This window comes from Culex pipiens, chromosome 3 (genome assembly GCF_016801865.2).
Source record: "Culex pipiens pallens isolate TS chromosome 3, TS_CPP_V2, whole genome shotgun sequence".
NCBI classification, from domain to species: Eukaryota; Metazoa; Arthropoda; class Insecta; order Diptera; family Culicidae; genus Culex; species Culex pipiens.
In genome coordinates this window covers 158,489,554-158,510,045 of record NC_068939.1, presented here as the reverse complement: position 1 = coordinate 158,510,045, position 20,492 = coordinate 158,489,554, and the positions used below count along the sequence as shown (strand labels likewise).

The 20,492-nt window shown below is 34.7% G+C and overlaps 1 protein-coding gene across 1 annotated transcript in view; it reads right to left on the bottom strand.

Moving 5' to 3' along the window:
- Positions 1 to 20,492, bottom strand: part of LOC120413975 (R3H and coiled-coil domain-containing protein 1) — a gene marked incomplete at its 5' end in the record, with an annotated part of 62,271 nt that overhangs the window by 30,199 nt on the left and 11,580 nt on the right. Inside the window, one exon of the mRNA XM_039574986.2 lies at positions 14,058 to 14,431. Within this exon, the coding sequence (XP_039430920.2) occupies positions 14,058 to 14,431 (374 nt within the window). The remainder of the gene's footprint in view (positions 1 to 14,057; positions 14,432 to 20,492) is intronic.

Below are 20,492 nucleotides of genomic sequence, written 5' to 3'. Positions count from 1 at the left end.
ATGTTTTACAACATAAATTTGTTAATAACTGTATACAGTCCAGACTCGATTATCCGAAGGCCTCGAAAAAATTTAACTTTGGATACTCGAAACACGAAAAAAAAAATTTCTTTGCCTAGTTCTCATTGTCGAGCTTAACCCCTGAACTACAAATAGTGATTTAAATTTTTTAAATCCAAGATGGCGGTGAAGAAATATTGAAAAAATGCATTTTATTATTTTATAGGCAGTCAACTATTCAAATTTGACTAAAACGGGGTCGGACAACTCGAATTTAATGTTAAAAAAAAGAAACATTTTTTTTTGGTTCGTGATTCGATTACACCGACCAACAAAATTTCTGCACAGGCTCAACTCGAGGGGAAGCATGAACTTTAAGGTCCCCAGAAACACGCGCATTTTGAATTTTTCAAAAATATTTAGTCAGATAATCGAGGCTGAGACTTTAGATAATCGAGTCTGAACTATACTAACATACAATTTTACTGTAACAGATTCATTAAATTATTTATTTTTAATTATATCAATAAGAACAATGAAGTTTTTGTAATTTTTTGAACTATTAATAATTATTTCCAAATTAATCAGTTTGAGTACTATTTTCAATTTTTTAAATTTCTTACAAATATTTTGCAATAGAAAATTTCAACCTATCAAAATTTTTTGAGCATTATGAATTCAGTGTCAAAAAACGTAATATTAGTAAAATTGTCTTATGATTCGAGTTGAAAGTGCTTTAAAAAATATATCTGTAGTTTTTGTTTTGAAAAGGTCCAATAAACAACATTTTCATTTTTTGCTTTTTGAGTATTTTTGAAACCGCTTTGAGTCAGGGGTATTTAAAAACCGCCAGAAAGCAAAAAAAAAACATAGATATTTAAATTTTAGGGCTATTTCTGGTATTTTCGAATAGAAATATGTTCAGAGCTTGATCAAACAGTTGATTTTTGAAAAAAAATGATGGTTTCAAATTTGATTCTTCATAATTTTTTGGAATGGACATGTTCGGAAAATTACGTTTCATTTAAAAAAAATCGCAGCGCTGACAAATAATTTCTTGATGACATTTTCAGTATTTAAAAACATCTAAAAGTAACTTTTCGCGCAATTTTACATATTTCTTTAAAATAAAACGAAGTTTTATTGATTTTTTGGAAAAAATGAATGGAGATGAAAAATTCAAATTTTGGATTTAAAACCGATGAAAACCCGCTTCCTTTATAACTAGTGCTTGCGGCTTTTTGAAATCCTGCTATCCTGAGAAATGAAAATATGAAACAGAAAACCCATACCAAACGTTTGCATTTAAAAAACATTAAATTTAACTTTAAAACTTTATGCGAAAAAATATTTTCTTCTCGGAAAAAACTGGGAATTTGAACACGAGTTCCATACATTTTTTTTTTTTTGCAGGTCCGAAAAAACTCATTTGAATAGACTTTTTCTGTTACGCGAGCATGGGTAAATAACAAGGGAAATGCGTAATAATACTTTTCTCTGGTATCAATACCAATTTAAGGTATTGTTTTGATATTGCAAAATTGCAGAATTTGTTAATGGTCGAACACCACATTTTGGTATTCTTTTGGTATTACAGTATTTTATCAAATTCCTCTGAAACTATAGGAAAATTTTGACCAATTTTGACAAAATAATTAATTTTGCGCTAAAATGATGTCTCAAAGTAAATGCCTTCAGAAAACCGGAAATTTCAAACTTGATTTTAAACATTTTTGATATACCCTCTAAAGAAATGACTTGAAATTGTGGAAAATTTTCTAAGTCAGGATGCCGCATTTTGGTATTATTCTGGTATTTAAAGGTTTCATCAAATTCCTCTGAAACTATGGGATATTTTTTTTATAAATTTTGATGAGATAAAAAATTTTGCGCTAAAATGACTTGCTGATTTTCATTTTTTTTTATATACCCACTAAGATTAAAAAAAACATTGAAATTTCTCTAAGTTGTGATAACCAAATACTTTAAAAAACGAGTAAATCGACAGATTATTGAATTTTGGTGAATTTCAATCCAGTTTGATTTTAATAACACTTATTTTTCAATCTTGTTATTTTTTAGAATCTTCAAGAACTTCAAGCACAGGCCGTCAATGACAAATGCATTCGATGTGGTGAAGAATATCACTAAGAACAACATGGAATCATCAGGTGAGTAGATTTGGCTGTTGCATATGGATCATTTCCGTTTTTTCACTAACTGCAACTGTTGCACTAAAAATGGTATGAAAATACCAAATTTTGGTATTTCTTGTACCAAATTTTGGTATTTTACCATCTATTACTGGGCAACCAAGGGCATATTTTGGTCCCTGTTATTTGCCCAAGTAATACCAAAATTTGGAATTCCCCTGTTATTTACCCCTGCTCGGGTAGACGTTTGGTTTTCAGGATTATTTTGGCGTCCGTGTGATTGGTCAACTCAAAACGTTACTTAATCCACCGGAAGGTGGTTGCTGCCTTCCTCCTAAAAGCCTTGCAACCACACACTACGAAAGCTTTGGCTAACGCTTACTTAGTAAAGACACTATAGATCTGAGTGCTGCCATCTAGGTATGATAAATTTAATGAACCATTTGAAAGCACTGCAGTGTTTGTGTGCGGCACTGAGCGTAAAGTTCCGACAGCTATCCGCCGGAGCTTTCAAATCATGTAAATAATGACCCTTTTTAGTATCAACCAAAACAGTTTTTCGAACATATCTTTTAAAGTACTGCACCAAGCCGGATGAAATTTAAAAAAGACTTAAAGAACCTGAAGGCAAATCCAAAAACATAGATCCGGACAAAATCGGTCGAGCCAGTTCCGAGAAAAGTGAGTGAGAAAAAAAATTCTACGTCCATCCACACGCACAGACATTTGCTCAGAATTTGATTCTGAGTCGATATGTATACGTAAAGGTATATCTGGGAGGCTTATTTAAAAAGTTCAATTTTTGAGTGATTTTATAGCCTTGCCTCAGTGAGGTGAGGAAGGCAAAAACCAAAACGGTGTCAAAAAATATTACTTTTCGATACTAAAAGTGCTATAATAAACTTTTTGCAATTCCGTCGTGAAACTACTTTCTTTTCCTGTCATTCTTGAACAATGAAATAGCCTACTTTTCTGTACCAAAAATAACAGAATCAAATAGTAACACTTTTCAAAATAAATGCTGAAAAGTTGTACTTTTCAGCACTTTATATTTTGAACGATACATTAAGTAAAAATAACAGCAAAATTATACCTGCAGCAAATTAGCTCCACTTTAGTTCTTCCTTCTGCAAAATTTCGCTGCCTTGGTCAGCTGTCCAAGCTGGGTCACGCCACACCACGGAAAGTGAATCCGTTCGTCGCCGGTGCTGCCGCAGAAACAAGTGTGTGCCAAACGCAACGCACAGCCTTCTTCCTCTTTGCCGGTTTCGTGGAACGACGGCACACCACGCGCGTAACTAAGTGGCACACTGATGGCAACCCACCAACCCACAACAATAACAAATGCAACAACAACAACAATGATGATGGCTACCGGTGTTTTGTTGTTTTTATTATTTTCCTTTTTCCTTCTCCCTTTTTCGCGGCACTTTTCGCAGCTTTTCTGCAATTTTGAAGTGGTGCACTATTTTTTAAATATTTTTTTTGTTTTTTTTTCTCCAGACTAAAATAATACAAGTTAGGAAAATACACAGAACAAAAATGGTTGAACGAACTCAGACATGAAAAGGCTAAAAATACGCCACATCGTAGTGAGTTGTACACAAAAGTAACGCGCAAAAGCGAACATTCTGTGCACCAATACAATGCAGGATTTTTCCACCCATCCGGACACACTTTTATTCTAACCTTTGTGTGTACACGAGCGGATGTTTGCCACACACCAGAGAAAGAACACTAATACTTTGGCAGACTTGTTTAATCTGAAAAAGAAATAAATCACATTTTTCTACTACGCTCCGCGACGAAAACGCTGGAAATTTAGCACTATGTTACACTATAAGGCAGACTTGGTGCCAAATCTAGAACAATAAAGACCGACACTTTAAACAGCAACAGACTTCAGAACACTTTGAACGACAAATCGTAAATGCCAGACGGCAGCCTAGCCTGAGCGCTTCTAGGCCTCACGCAAAACACGACCCACAAGACACGACCAAGCGGTATGCCTTAAAACAGCACTAAGAACACGAGACTCGCGAAGTTGGGTTGGAACCGAACCGACCGACAAACACTTGCTAACTAACGACCCCACACAAGAGCCACACACAAAAAACAGGCAGCACACTCAAATCGAACCCAGCAAAGTCGTCGCCGACCTCCCCCTTCTTCTCCTCTTTACTTCACCCCTCACGTGGTTTGTGCAACCCAGCAGCAGCAGCACCCACCCAGACAGCAACAGCACCAGCAGCAGCAGCCGCAGCTGTTCGGTCGTGCTTCGGCAAGGTAAACATCGTTCTTACGAATTTGCTCACCAACACACAGAATAATCGGTTTTTGAGTGTGAGCGATTTGCACTGTTGCAAAAAATTATTGAGTTTTTGTAAAAACATATAATAAAATAAAAAATATGTTATTAAAAAATGTTTAAAAATTCCACAAAAAAAGGGAAAAGAATCATCAAAAATACCAATACATTGACAACTGACAAAACTAGTAAACGAATGTTTTGATCTCGACGACGACGACGACGACGGTGACGCCAAGGTTGAGCACGAAGCGACCGAACGAACATGAATGGAGGAGCCATGGCACAACCAATACAACCGAACTGGTTAATTTAATGAAAGGTTGTTGTGTTGTTTTTTTCTTTCGATTTCAACATTTATTTCGCGTTGTGGAATATTGTAACAAATGCATCACTGCTGTGGACGCCGGCGGGTTTGTGTGTGTGTGGTGGTGTGATGGAGTCAGAATAGTAGAATGTGGACTAATGAGTTGGATTAGCTGGTGCGAGAGAGGCTAGTAAGTTGCTTAATTTAATAAGTATTTGAAATGTATTTTGGTCGCTGTTAGGGTATCACTGAAACTTCATTAATTTGTTTAGCATAAATATTTAGAAGATTGAAGCATTTTTGAGAAAATAAAACGTCAGATAAAGTAGGATTGAATTTTGAAAGTATCTCATTGTTTCTAATTAATCAATTCCATCTCAAATCTATTTGATAATCACTGTTATTATCAATAATTTTGATCATTAAAATTTAACACTGACTATTAACAGCACGGTTTAAATTTTTCTTCAAACATCATTGCTATTTTACTCCGTTGTGTTTGCTTTTATACTAAGGATCCTAGAGCCAACGTCGAAATACTACATATGGAGTTTTTTTTTGAAAAGGTCCTATAAACAAAATTTTCAATTTTTGCTTTTTGGGTGTTTTTATAACCGTCTTGAGTCAGGGGTATTAAAAAACACCCAAAAAGCAAAAAATGAAAATTTTGTTCATAAGACCTTTTCAAAAAAAACTCCAGATATGTCGTTGCAAACAGTTTTAAAGAGAAATAGAAGATTATCTAAAAATCCACTTTGAAGGTAATTTGGAATCTTCAAAAAGCATTGGAAAAGAGGCTTTTTGGATTTGATACAAAAAACATTTTATTTGTATGGATATTGTTTACGATGGGTGGTTGAGATTTCCAAAAAAGTGTCCACGTGGTTTGTGGATGACCAAATAACCATATTTTCATATATAAACCAGATAAACCAAATTTTCATTGTTTGCATTTTGCGTGTTTTTGAATAACCCTGACTCAAGGCGGTTCTAAAAACACCCAAAAAGCAAAAATTTAAAATTTTGTTTATAGGACCTTATAAAAAAACTCTAGATATGTTAAAATACATTTTCTAAAAAATAAAATCTTTAATCTTTTTATTTTCTAATTAATTTGAGCCACCCTAATCAGATATCATATCCTCAGCTGCTTTACTAATTAAAACAGGTTATGTATTTGAATTTTGCTTAAATATTTTTTTTTATTTTTCTTTCTATGCGAATTAAAAAAAATCATATCTTATAAGAGTGTTCGAATATGAACCACCCTATATCATCCAAGACCACCCTAGTTGCCATAAAAACCAGGTTCGACCTCGTTTGTCCACAAACCAAACTTACCTGCATTTGAGCTCATTAAGAGCAGTTTTGATACTGATTTATGCGACATTCATGTAAATTTTCTCATAGAGCATGGTAGAAAATCTCATAAAACGACCGTTTTAACTTGGGTTTAAGAAGAACCCATTTGAGATGTTATATTCATATTAAAGAAGAAGTTTTAAGCATTCAGATGCACCGCGGAGCGTATTTTTTTGTTTCTCCCTCGAAAAGACAGAAACATCTGAAAAAGGCCTATTGAAAACGTTAAAAACGCTGTAACTTTTTACCAAAATGACCTAGCGACGTTGACATTTCAAAAGACGCGTATTTTTATGCTCTAAATATGTCTTGAAGACACCAAAATTGCCAAAAATAATACAAAAAAGATACGCAATAAAAACACTTTTTGATGGGCCACCCTACTGCTTTTCATATAAAATGCTGTAGAATGATCAGATTAAGAGATAGAGATTTGGTGTCTTGGACAAAGTTGTTTGAAATGGCTAGTACTACAATACTGCCTAAGAAAGTATACCTCTATTTAATCTAGAAGCGTAGATAGTTTTTGAAAGTATTATAAATTGTTGGACCACCCTAATATCGTTTTGACCAAAAGATGTAGAATTTCATTCTTAACAAATGCTTCTTGGACGCCGAAACTTGCATCCCTGAAGCGGAAATAAATTATTCCTGCTAAATTTGCGTTTCCGACCACTGTGCAAGGTTGTTAATCGCTTCATACAACATTATGAGTCGTTTGATACCCATATTGCAAATAAAAAAAAATGAGTATTTTCGAAAAAAAAACGTTATTTTTGAAAATTTACGTATTTTCCAAAAAGTATCTCTTTTAATGTTAGAAAGCAAACCATATTTCGCTTCGGTTGATATCCATATTGCAAATTTTGAAAATTAGAGTATTTTCTAAAAAATACGGTACAGTCCAGACTCGATTATCCGAAGTTTCGATTATCCGAAGGTTTGTATGGGACTTCGGATAATCGAATCACGAACAAAAAAATTTTTTTTTGTATTTTTTGTTGTTGCTTTTAACATCAAATTCGAGTTCTGCGACCCCATTTTAGTCATAGGCGTCATCCATAAAGTATGTCACGCTCTAGGGAGGGGGGGGGGGGTTCTGAGCAAGTGTGACATTGCATGTTATATGTATAGAAAAAGCGTGACAAAGGGGGGAGGGGGGGGGGTAAATTTTGGCCGATTTTAGCGTGACGTACTTTATGGATGAAGCCATATTTGAATGGTTGATTGCCTGTTAAATAAAAAGTTTTTTTTTCAATATTTCAAGACGGCCATTTTGGCCGCCACCTTGGATTAAACAAATTCGAAATCACTTTAGAGTGGTTTAGGGGTCATTCTGAAGCATAAACATCTAAAATAAGACAACGTAATATTTTTTTCCGTGATTCGATTATCCGCAATGAAATTTTGCCAAAGCCTTCGGATAATCGAGTCTGGGCTGTATTTTGTGAAAATTTTAGTATTTTACAAAAAAAAACTATTTTAATGTGAAAAGGCAAACCAAATTTCGCTTCGTTTGATACCCATATTGCAAATTTTGAAAATTTGAGTACTTTCGAAAAAATACGGTATTTTGTGATTAATTTTTAGTAAATATCTGGAGTTTTTTTTTTAAAGGTCATTTAAACCAAATTTTCAGTTTTTGCTTTTGGGTGTTTTCGAAACCGCCTTGAGTCAGGGGTATTTAAAAACACACAAAAAGCAAAAACTAAAAATTTGGTTTATTCGACCTTTTTTTTAAAAAAAACTCTAGATATTATACTTTGAGACTTAGGCCGTTGCAAATATTTTTCAAAGTTTATTTTTAGCATCTTAATTTGCATTTATCCTGTTAAGTTTATCTTTGTTTTTGGTAGTATTTGGCCTATTCTACCACCTCATATCATTACAGTTTGCCTTTCTAATTTTGTCGTGTTTCTACAGCCACTTTTTAAAATTTTTGCTTGTTTTTCACATTTTCTGCTGATGGCACCATCATCATTTTAATTGTAAAAAAATGCGTTGAGGCATAGTCACTACAAAAATTACTGCATACTTCAGTAAGAAACATAGTTAGTCAAAGACCCCAGAAAAAATGTCATTTTTAAAAAGATTGGCAAAGTTACATAAAACAAGTCAAACTTCCAACCCTAAAATATTCTTGAATTTTAAGAGTTCTTCTTGCCAATGCTTTCTAAAGATCAAAAATTTGTTGAAAAATTGATTTTTGGCGATTTTTCAGATCGAAGCCCATCTAAAGGAGGGGTTGGGTTGTAGAGGGTTAATCAGTCTTCCACCTACCCCCCTTTTATCTTAATCAAGACTTTAAACAAAACGCATCAGGTTTAGGCCTCCCAGTATCTCAAACTCCAATCGCGCCCAGCAGTGTTTTGCACCATTCCTACACGACGATCACATCTTATTCATCTGGGTCTTGGTACTACTGGCCCCGATTCACACCGTTTGCTCTCCGTCAGTCAGTTGGTGTGGCAAGGCCTTTCGGTCGCGTTCGGTTCAGTGGCCTCGGCCCAATCGTTGCCGCCACCGCCGCCAGAGGCCGTTTTGCGGCATTCATTATATCATTTATTAGCAGAAACGCAGTCGTTTTTTTTGCCCATCAGACTGTTAAGCTCTAGTGTTTTGGGTTTTTCTTCGGTATTGTTTGTGTTTGTTCTTTCGGCGAAAAAGCTTAGAAACACACGACCACCACCATCAATGTGGATTATGTGTGGGCAAACGAGGTTCGGTTATTGGCTCATAATTGGGCAATTGGTGCCCGAATCAGTAATAGATATTTGTTAAAGGCGACCGAAGCCGCCACCACCACCACCAACGTTTTATTGGACGGTCCAGAACTTGAAGGAAAGCGAAATGGGCGATTTTTTACGCGAAATAATCGAATAAAAATTAATGGCCAAACGATCACACTATGACGACGTCGATAGGTTTGGAACCCTGATTGAGTTACACCACACATATGTGAAGGTGTGATCATAGGTTTTGTGGAGATATTTGGGCACAGATAATGGTCTACAATGAGTGTTTATTATGCATGAGTGCTTTGAATTTTATTAAACTAATCGTAAACATGATCAAGCTCTATTGAAATAAGTTAAAAGGAGTAATACAGATATTTACGTAATAGAACCATAATCCTGGTTATTATCGGTGCCCGCCATGTCAGAAAGCAGATCTCGAGGGTGGAGAACAAGAATTATTAATTGTTCAAATTCCATGCTAAAGTTTAAAGAACAAAAAAAACAACTCTAAATTACATTATTTCAGTTATGCCAATAGCAAAATAACCGTTTTTTCCCCTTTCGAATGCTACTTTGAAAGGTATTAGATGTCACCAAAGACTCATGTGTCGTATACAAACACCCCTCGGGGGTAAACACTACAAACCCAGTATAGAGTAACTCTGTACCCGTTTAGCCCCCCTTTGACAACGTAATTGCATATGGCGAAATTATGCTCTCTTAACAGCTTAATCATGGGAAAGAAATCCACTCACTTTCAGCTCGTAGGCGCCCGCAAAAACACGCACCTGGATCCATATCTTAAATGGCCAATTCACTTAGCCAGATGGGCACCCGGGCAGGTTCCCACACCGTAGGTAGGTACTGCCTAATGTGCATCAATTCATCAGCACGCCGGTTTAGCTCTGCAGCAGTGTGTGGATCTGCTTCGCAACAGTGGCGTAACAAATCAATGCATCGAGTTGAGTTAGAAGGCGATTAGCTATGCAACTTTGTTTAAAGGTAGCGAGAAATGCTGGAAAGTACATTGAAACTAAGATTTTCTTGAGAGAAGATGCATTTAAAATTCAAGTACTGTTTTTAATTTTTTCGCAATGACTGTCAAATTTCAGTTTTCTTCATATTTGGCTGATCAGTCCGTCGAAATTTTATAAAACTAAATTGCTTCTAACTAACCTCTGTCTCAATATTTACTTACAAAAAAAACCTTTCAAGATGACCCAGTTCTTAAAAATCTTACCGCCGCCAACATGCAATTCATGTCGATCAATCAAATGCCACCGCTTTTGCACGGCAGCGTTCCATCGTGGTGAAGAACTGCAAATTGGCCAGCATATATTTCATCAGTTCTTGGCGTCAGATCAAGATTTATAAGCGCCTGCCACCTTTGAAATTTGCTTTTGAAGAAGAAACAAGTCTCAGTGAATGGAGATGAATGTATTCGATTTAACCTTGGTTGACTTCGGTTATGAAAAAACCGTGCAGGATCATTTTCATTTTTTTCAGTTAAGATTAGAGCGTCCAATTTCTCGGGGTTAAAAAATTGTCAAAAAATTTCCCGGTAAATCCCGGGAATTCCCGAGAAATTTGAAATTTAACGGAAATTATTCTGATCCTGTTTCTGATTAATATCTTGCGACAAATTTGTATAGAACAGCAATTTTAACGGTCAAAATGAGTGTTAGGATCAATTAATGGCTTGAACTGCTTGTAAAAAATCATGCAATTTTGAGAAAATATATAATTTTTCAAATTTTGTATGCTGTCTTTCAAATCGTACCAAATCAAAAAAAAATATGATTGGTATTTTTTCTTGTGAAGTATTTTTTTTATCAAATTGTTTGGACAGTGAAAATCTAAGTTCAACAACCAAAAAATTGCATTTAAATTTGTCTCACTGACCACAATGTTGCAGGAATGATGTTTTTCATGATAAATAACTTATTCCAGAACAAGTATTTTCAACGTGTGAATAAATAGAGAATCATCACTAGCTTGCCCAGCTCTTTGAGGAAGGTGGGGCAATAATATGGACGTTTTGAAAAATACGTCATTTGTGGGCACCCCTTGACCAATATTAGAACAAATTTCTGAGGATGGTTGGGTAGTTGCCCCAGGTTGCCCCACCCTAGTGATAATCATTGAATTTGCCTCAAAAATCTAATTTTTAGCGCTTTTTAACTTGAAACATTATTTCATGGAATCACAACTCAAACTTTTGAAATATTTGAAGCGAGTTTTAGGAATATGGTTGCATTCTTTGGATAATTTCATATGATACGAAGTTGTTTTTTAATGATTTTTCATAGTTACAGCCTAATAAATTTAAAGTAATTTTCATGGTGTTAAAGTGGTTTATATTAAACGATATTTTTTAAATATTTAACTTTTTTTCGCCCTTAGTAGCTAACGTGCTTAATAAATTTATAACTTCAATCTGTAATTTCTCGAATACTATTAAACGCACAACCCTTTTTGAAAAATTTAAATATATTTAATTATAATTATAAATTCAATTTTCATCCAATTTAGTCAAGGTAAACAAAAATGTTGAACAAATCTCAATTTGGATCATGGCTTGAAGAGGTAAATATCTTATTTGTAAATGAAATAAGGCCGTTGCAAATATTTTTCAAAGTTTATGCCGCCCAAAATCGGTCCAAAAAATCAGAAGGCAAAAAAACTTTTTTTTTCATAAAAACTTCAAAATTTTAACGGAATTGTGAGTGATTAACACTGTTAATTAACATTTTTAACATGTTCAAGATTGTTTAAAAATATTTTCATTTTTTTGTGAAATTCCGTTGTCTGCGCAGTAAAACTTTTTTTTCGGCTAAACAAATTTTCGTCGTTTACTTTTTCGTCTTGCGGCATAGCAAAAAAAATCATCTAAAACAGGGATGTAAGACAAAAGGTCGAATAACATAAAGTCGAAAGTGGACAAAAGATTGAAAGTGAGCAAATGAGAAAAAGTTTATATTTCAATTATATTAAAATATAATTCAGTGGTTCTCTAGGATTTTGCAAATCGACTTTACTTTGAGAAGGGATTTTCTGACCGATTTGGTGTCTTCGGCAAAGTTGTAGGTTATGATTAGGACTTTTCAGAAAAAAATAGATACACGGGAAAAAATCATCTTTTTATTTAACTTTTTATGACAAAAAGTTGAATTCCCAAAATTTTTTGTTTCGAATTTTTTTATATATGTTTTAGGAGACATAAATTATTCGGTAGTTTTTTTTTGGGAATATAAAATAAAATCTAGACGGTAAAATTATTAAAAAACATTTTCTAAAGCAAAATCAAAAAGAACCTTGTTGATAAAATGTACCGTTTTCAAGTTAAAGCTACATTCAGGTATAAATGTTCCAATTTTATAGGTTGTTTGAGATTGAAAAATAATTCTTGAAGCACATCAAAACTTTTTTTTTGAAAAGCTGAGGAAATTTCCAATAATTTTCTTTCTGGAATTTTGAAAGCCGAGCGATTAAATTTCGAGATGCAGCCTCACAATGAATTCGAATCAATGAAAATGAATTTCTCTAAGTGTCACCTAATCAGCCTGTCATTTTCAACTGAAGATATCTCGGAAATTATTGGTCCAATTTCAATGTTAAAAATTTGAAACTTTTGTCTTAAATATGAAATAAGGCAAATTATCTAGACCTTTTAGAAAAATAAGCCTAATTTTTAAATTTGAAACAAATTATATCGAAAAGATCAGATATTTTGGCAAAGGTTTCAATTTTTTTACATTGAAACTGGGAAAAATAGTTTCCGAGACTCTACCATAAATTTTATTATTAATTATTAATTATATTAATTTCATAGTTCAAAAGCGAGCAGTTCTTAGTAGTGAATTTGTTTTGTGGTATAAAAATGTTTTTTTCAGAATATTTTTGTGAGTTTTTTCATTATTTCAAACAAGAACAGTTTTTTTAATTGATTTAGAAGAATAAAAAAATCAAACATATTTTAACATTCTTTCAGACCAAAATATTCTTGTCTCTTTTCTGTGGAGTTTTCCAGTATGTCGAAAATTAGCAAAATTTTAAAAAGCTTTGCGAGAAAAACTCTGAAATTCGCACATTTTTTTTTAACTTAAACTCAATATTTTTAAAGGTTTTCCATACATTCAAAATAATTTAGTCTTATTCCAGTATTTTTTCTGTGATTGATTATCCATTGGTTTCAAAGGTGAAAAGTTCTTAAAGTAGTCTTATGATTTTTTTTAAATTCAAGCGTATTTTTATATTTGTTCAAATCAAATTAATCTTGTTTCAGTTTTTAAGTGAGTTTTTCCATTCTTTCTAGTAGTTCTTTGAAAGGTTTTATGCGCAAAAGTCTGAACTCAAACATATAGAAAGGAGTTTTATATTCTTTCATCATAATTTATTCTTGATTCTTAAATATTTTTGTGAGTTTTAACATTCTTTCAACATGAACATTTCTTCAAGTAGTTAAAAGATATTAAATATTAACATTGAGTTACTTTTTAAATTCGTCTCATTTTTTAATACATTTTTAAATTAGATTTTTATAGATTAAAAAAATCACAGCAGAACTCTACCTTTGCATATTTAAAAGGTCCCCGTTGTCCAACGAGCGAAATATTTGCCTGCAGATCTTTCGCAATTGCATCATTTATTACTGCAATAACACTTACTTCACGAGTTGCTGCTGCTGCTGCATGGCTAGTTCGAGGCAATCGACCAGAGCCAGCGCGAGCGGGTTTCCAAACCCTAAAAACGCAGCCACAGCAAGAGCGAAACTCGCCGGAGGAGCCGGTTCTTTAAGTGGTACTACTACTACTACAACAACTACGGCCCGATAGTTGAAGCCGGTCTGGTCTGGTCCTGGTCATGCCCACCGTACCTTCTTGCGGGCTCTCGTGATCATCGTGACACAGTGCCTTGGATATTGAAGACAGAAGACCAGACCAGACCCAGTCTGGCTCGAATCGAATCGTTCCCCCCGCAGTTGAATGTTTAGGTGGCGTGGCGTTGTTTACTCATTGCAACTGGCCGGTTGTTGTTGCACCATGTGTGCAGTTGCAATACAGCCCCTTTTTATTCGACGATACAGCCATAGCTTGTGGCATCTCATCATGACATAATTTGTGGACGAGCCTTGCAAATTTGGATGAGGTTTTTAATTCAATCAAAAAACAAAAACATCTCTCACTCACCTCTAAACGAACCGCAGTCACTGCTCGCCGAAAAGAAGTGCTCGTGCTGGTGTTGAGTTTCAACACCCATTTTGCTGTTATCACTGGCAACACTGGTGCCACCACTGGCCACTAACCCTGTGGGATCACGTTTCGTGCGTTTCTTGCTCTTTGAGCCACTAGAAGAAGCACTAGCACCACCACTAGCACCGTTGTTGTTGTTGTTTGAGGCTACAGCAGCACTACAGTTGGTGTGGCTGGCAGCACTGGCAGAGGTCGTTGTGACTGTTGTCGCGGACGTCCCTCCGCTCGATGGACCAGCGATCGAGCTGCGCCAGCTGAGTTGGGGTTGGGGTTGAGGCTGGGAAGAAGCACCGTCGGTCGAATCCTCGAAACTGAAATTAAAAATGAGAGGGGAAAGATGGCACTGGATTAGTAATCACGCGAAGGTATTAAACATGTTGGATCAATGCTTTTTTTTTGTTTTTGTTCTAAATGAGAAAATTACTTTTCTGGGTTATTTCAGATTCGAAAAGTACAATAAATTTCCTATCAAATTACATGTACCAAAAAAAAAAAATACAGTTAAGTTACGAAAAATGGCAGAGGTTTTAATATTATTTATGTACTTTTAAGATGAAAAATATTTTTTTGGGAATTTTAACTTCACGGAGAAAAAAAAATCCCTAAATCGTGAACATGCGTTCATAAAAATAGGAACGAATAAAAACGATTTTGGGAACTCTTTTTTCTCCGTGTACGCCATCAAATCAATTTTCAATTTAACAAAAAAAAAACACTTTTTGACACCAAATTTCAAAACATCACAATTTCAGGCTGCAAATTATTGAAAACACGTATTCTTCGTATGTTCAGAAATTGAAGGTGTCGCTTCGCCCCTCCGAGACGAGATATCGAAAATGGACCTCGGATTCGTGATCAGGGACCAAAATAATCCCCTAAGACCAAGTTTCAAGCGAATCGAAAAAGAGTCGAGGCAACTTTTTTCGACTTTGTGTGAGTTGGCAGAGAATGACTCTACACAGTCAAAAAAATCTCGGTTATATTACACGTGTGTCATATTACTTCTGAAAATGTGTAAATTTACAACTTTTCCAATGTTTGACACTTTATCAGTCTATGTTGCGGAAATCTATATCTATATATATAAAAAATTTCGACGGTTTTGTTCGAACACGAATCAGTTCAATACGGAGCGTCGGATCGAGGTGCTCTTTGTTGCGTTGGATTCGTATAAGCCCAAGGAAGGTTCTTACGCCAAAAAGTTACAACTTTGGCCACTCTGGAACCGATTCCGGAAAATCTGCAGATTGTATGGGAAAAGTTACGTAAAATCAAATTTGGATCACAGGAGGCTGAATAAGCAAACAAGTTGAAAACGTCAACAAACGAAATAACGGCAGAACGAAGTTTGTCGGGTAAGGCTTGTATTTCATAAAAAAAGAGATTATATTATACCTTCAAATTTAACACCTTTTAAATTTACACAATTTTCACTGTGTACATCATTATCGTAAAGATATTTATGAAAATTCTGGTCAAGGAAAAAAATCGAGCTTTTGTTTTTTTTTAACCCGTAAAGCGTTGTAAAATATTTGAAAACAGTAAAAGAAAGTTAAATTTTTGAAGGTTGAAAAATGTATGGTTGTTGTACTTTTTCCGATGTAATTTTCCTCATGTTATTTAGAGTATGAGAAATTGCACATAAAAAAATAAATTTGCAAATTTGAGAGATAATATTACACATTTTTCTGACACAAACTCTTTCAACATTTCCCAATGTGTAAGAGTTGATAAAAATAAATTTAACAAAATAACATGGTTGTGCTCAATATCTAATTATGTTTTTATTATTCATGACCAAAAATTAACGTCTCATGTACACATCTAAAAAAACAGAATACAGTCCAGACTCTATTATCCGAAAGCCTTGGAAAGACAAAAACAAACAAGACTGGCATTTCAAGCAATTTTAAAATGAGAAAAAAAGAGTTTATTTTAATTTGTTTTGTGTCTGATTCTACTGACTGTCTGAAGCTGCTGACGTTATTAACTTCTTAAAAATTAAGAATACATGACAGATGGTACCACACAGCTAAAAAAGTAGTAATCCAGCTGCGTGTAAAAAGCCTGGGCGTAAAATAAATATTGCATTATTTTATGCAATTTTATGTGATTTTACACCCTGAAATATGTAGCTCATCAGTATGGGAAACCTACTTGACCGAAATGTCATGCTCATATATGCGTTTATCCTTTCAGCATTTCATCGGTCTGATGGCCGAGTGGGCTAAAACGCCAGTCCTTACTGATTGTGCTGGGTTTGAATCCCGTCGGTTGCAACTTTTTTTTGTGATTGCAAAAATTGTAGATGCGGCGTATAATATTAAGTGTTTATTTTGACGCAGGTGATGTGCATGCTTTTGCATGCGATTTTACCATCGGATTTTTTGCTGTGTAATGACTGGCGCTTTAGCCTGCTCGGCCATCAGACCGATGAAGAATGAAATGTATAAACACATCTATGAGCTTGACATTTCGGTCAAATAGGTTTCCCGTACTGATGAGCTACATGTTTCAGGGTGTAATATTACAGAGAATTTCATAAAACAATGCAAATTTATTTTACACCCAGGCCTTTTACACGCAGCTGGATTACTACTTTTTTGCTGTGAAATTATCGAAAAAAAAATCACATTTAAAAAGTCATAGGAATAATCCCACCGTGCTTCTCGTTAATGCTAGTGAAATGCCACCAGAGTGAGGGCAGCCTTCTGAAGGACGCAAGTAAATTACGCGAATCAACGATCTGACGTTCGCTCTTTGCCGCTTGCCAAAAAAAAATAAGATGAATGTGTACAGTGACCGCGTGACGTGACCGGTTTGAACGGCATGTAACCTCCACCGGGCAAGGCATTCCCTCACGAGCGAAAGGTAATTTTTGAAACCTTGAAAAGTTCCAAAAGTGGACAGGTAAATCAAAAGTAAGAAAAGGTAAACCAATTTGTTGCAGGGTTAAACAACTATTGAACACAGAACACGAACTTGAAGAAGAAAACTTAAGCTACACTTTGGTCAAACCGAAGCGAATCAAAATTAGACAGAGCGGCTAGAGCCGGCTAGCAAGTCGCAAAATGAACCAAACCAACAACAAAAAATCTAAACTGACCTACATTGTGTGTGTTCGGTGGCGTTCAGAAATTTCCACTTGAGTTCAGTTCGAACTCAAAGTTTTAGCAGCAGCCAAGGAAAAAGGCCATCGTCGTAGGAGTCCAAATCGGAGCAGCGCACAGATGTGGATCAAAGTTATGAAACCCGCTGATAGCACACCCAAAAGATCATAAAAACGCTCTGGCGAAATCCGATAAAGTTTAGACAGCAGCAAAAAAGTGATCCTTCTTGGATCAGCGTGCAGTGAAAACGTGTTCAGAGCGGGTGACGATGGACGGACGCGATCTCGTGGTTTGGCTACACCTTTAAAAATAAATTGTTGGGATTTATTTTTAACATCAAATTCTTGAATGGTACAAAGGATAACCTGCGACTAGGTTGGGTGTGGCGTGCGATAATTTTAACACCTAAATGACTATAACATATCGTTGAGTATGGAACAAGCGTAGGAAATGGCAGGAGTTAAAATAAACAAATTCTTTGGTGATTTCAATGCCACTTTTTGAAAAGTAAATTTAGGAAATTGTATATATTGTGCATTAAAATGAATAATTTAAAATCCAAGTGAATGAATTATAACCAATCTTTTGTTTGACAATATGAAATTAACTTTGTTTAAATTTTAAGTGAATATTTAAAATTGGAAATTTATTTTTGGGCAATTCTCCTCAATTTTTCCAATGGATTATTTGTATTATTATTTTCTGGCTCAAGCTTTGTGGGAGCTTCTTCTCTTAATAGTGACTTTACATTATTGTTTCGTCCATACAAGTCATACAAATTTGACAGCTGGCCATAAAAAAAATGAAATTCAAAGTGTTTAAAGCACAAAAGGAACTATTCTACAACAATTTTTAATAATAATATAATTATTCACACACTCCCAATGTGTCATTCAAATCTAATAAAAAATATTACGATTCGAAAATTCGACTACCCTTGAAGATTTGTTCGACAATGTTCCTCTGAAGCAGCTAAAATTAAAATTTTATTTAGAATTTTAAATTAAAGAGAGAAATTGTAAAAGTTGGTACTTATATTTTAAAATTATGTTGTGGCTTGCACTTTATTATTGATTTCAATGGCGTAATTCGTCTGTTGTGTGCTATCTTGTGACAATGACCATTTAGTACTATGGGAGAAAATCGATTTTTAAAAACTTCAAAATTTTAATGAAAATTAAAGTTTAATCAACTGAAAACCAGTTAAAATGCATTTTCCCGCGTTTATAATCATATTTAGCATGTTTGAAATCCTTTGAAAACATTTTAAATTTTCTTGAAATACCAATGTACAGTCCCATGAAAAGTTTCTTTTTTGCGAAAAAAAAATTCCGTCTACCTCGATATTTTCAAAACTAATGATTGGAAAGCAACTGTACGCCTGTAAAATGCATTTTAAAACACTTTTTTCATCCAAATGTTGAAACCTAGGCTTGTAATTTCAATTTTTATATTTTTTATTTTTTTGCCCTCCCCCCCCGACTTTGGTCAGAGCTGAGGGACATAAACTTCAAAAAATATTTGCAACGGCCTAAATTAGAATATAAGAAATCCGCTGAATTAATCCTTCAATTGACATTTCATATCAGAGCAATTTCCTACGAAATCGTCCGATTTCGGCTTTTTGGGGGCCTTCTTCCCTCATGACCAAAGGGAGAGTTCTTTTATTACGTAACGCACAAAAAATGATTTTTAGAACCAATCCCCGCCCCCCTCTTAGCAAAATTTCCATACAAATTCTAAAAAAAAATGTATGGAGCGTAATACGGCCTCCGACACCCACCCCCCTCCTCTTCCTCCCTAACTGCGTTACGAAATAAAAGAACGCTCCCAAAGAAGCCATTTTGTGTCATTGGTTCACCCATACAAAGCTCCATACAATTAGCTTCTGTCCATACAAAAATGGTACGTAAATATTCGAAAATCCGTATCTTTTGAAGGAATTGTCTGATCGGTTTGGTGTCTTAGGCAAAGTTTTAGGTATTGATGAGGACAACTCAAAAAAAAAATGGTATATTGAAAAAAATGTCAATTTTATAATTTTTTAGTCTTTGAATTTTTTTGATATGTTTTAGAGGACAAAAAAACGCAATTATTGAGCCATATAAAAGAGTGGACAAAAATGTTGCCGCCGAATTACGATTTTTAGAAAAAAATGTGTTTTTTGGGAAAAAATATACATGCAATCGAAAAGTACTCAAAAGTTTTTTTTTGATAGTGTACCGTTTTCAAAATATAGCGACTTAAAGTTTAATTTTAACTCACACATTTCAGTTTTCGACGTGTAAAAAAAGTGTCCATACCATTTTTTGAGAGTTGAGAAAATTTCCAATAAAAATGTTTAATAGACATTTAAGATTGGATTTCTGGATTCTGAAATACCGGGAATAAAATAAAAAGAAACAAGAAAAATTAAGTTTTTTAAGTCTCATGTAGCAGTCTTTTACTTTTTAGTAACAATATCTCAGAAAATATGGTCCTACTTTCAATGTTTTAAAATTAAACATTTCGATGCCTCTGTGCTTTCTTTTACTAAGCTTTTTTTTTTTGTTTTTTTTTTTTTTTTTGATGCCACTATTCACTGCGACCAGTAATTTGATCTATTGCGGACTTGCGATTCTATTTATAGAATCACAAAGGCTTCATCTGTTATTAGGCAAATGGGACACGCACACACGCTATTGTTGAGCAAGTGTGTCGAGCGATCCAAAGCCGTAACTTTTGCCGCCGAAGAGGTATGAATGTTTTTTCCTTCCTCTTTGGCTCAGCCTTTTCCACTCTGTACTGTCCAAATGTATCGCTAGAACCGAAGTGCACATTTACGTTTTACTTATACCCAGCCCCCCTCTTTAGAATCTGGTTTCTGAAAACTCGTCCCTTTCAAAGAACATTTTTGCGATCGGGCCGTGGAACTCTGCAGACGCAAATATACAGAGAACAGTATGGTCCTTCTACATGTGAAGAGTACAGGGGAAAGGACTTGCCAAGCCATGTGGGTTTGAAACCACGACCTTCCACTCATAAAGCGAAACCTGTAACCATTAGACCACAGGAGCTCGGCTTGCTAAGCTTTCCTATTTAGTTAGAATAAGAGAGCACCGAGGCATCGATTTGTGAAATTTTCTGATCTTTTCAGAAAAAAATATTTCTAGCTTTTGGACATGAGCAACCATAAATTTGCAGGTTAAAATTTTCATTCAAAAATACCATTTGCAATGTTTTCTAAAAATGATGATTTTTTGTTCTTCTAAAAATTGTGTCT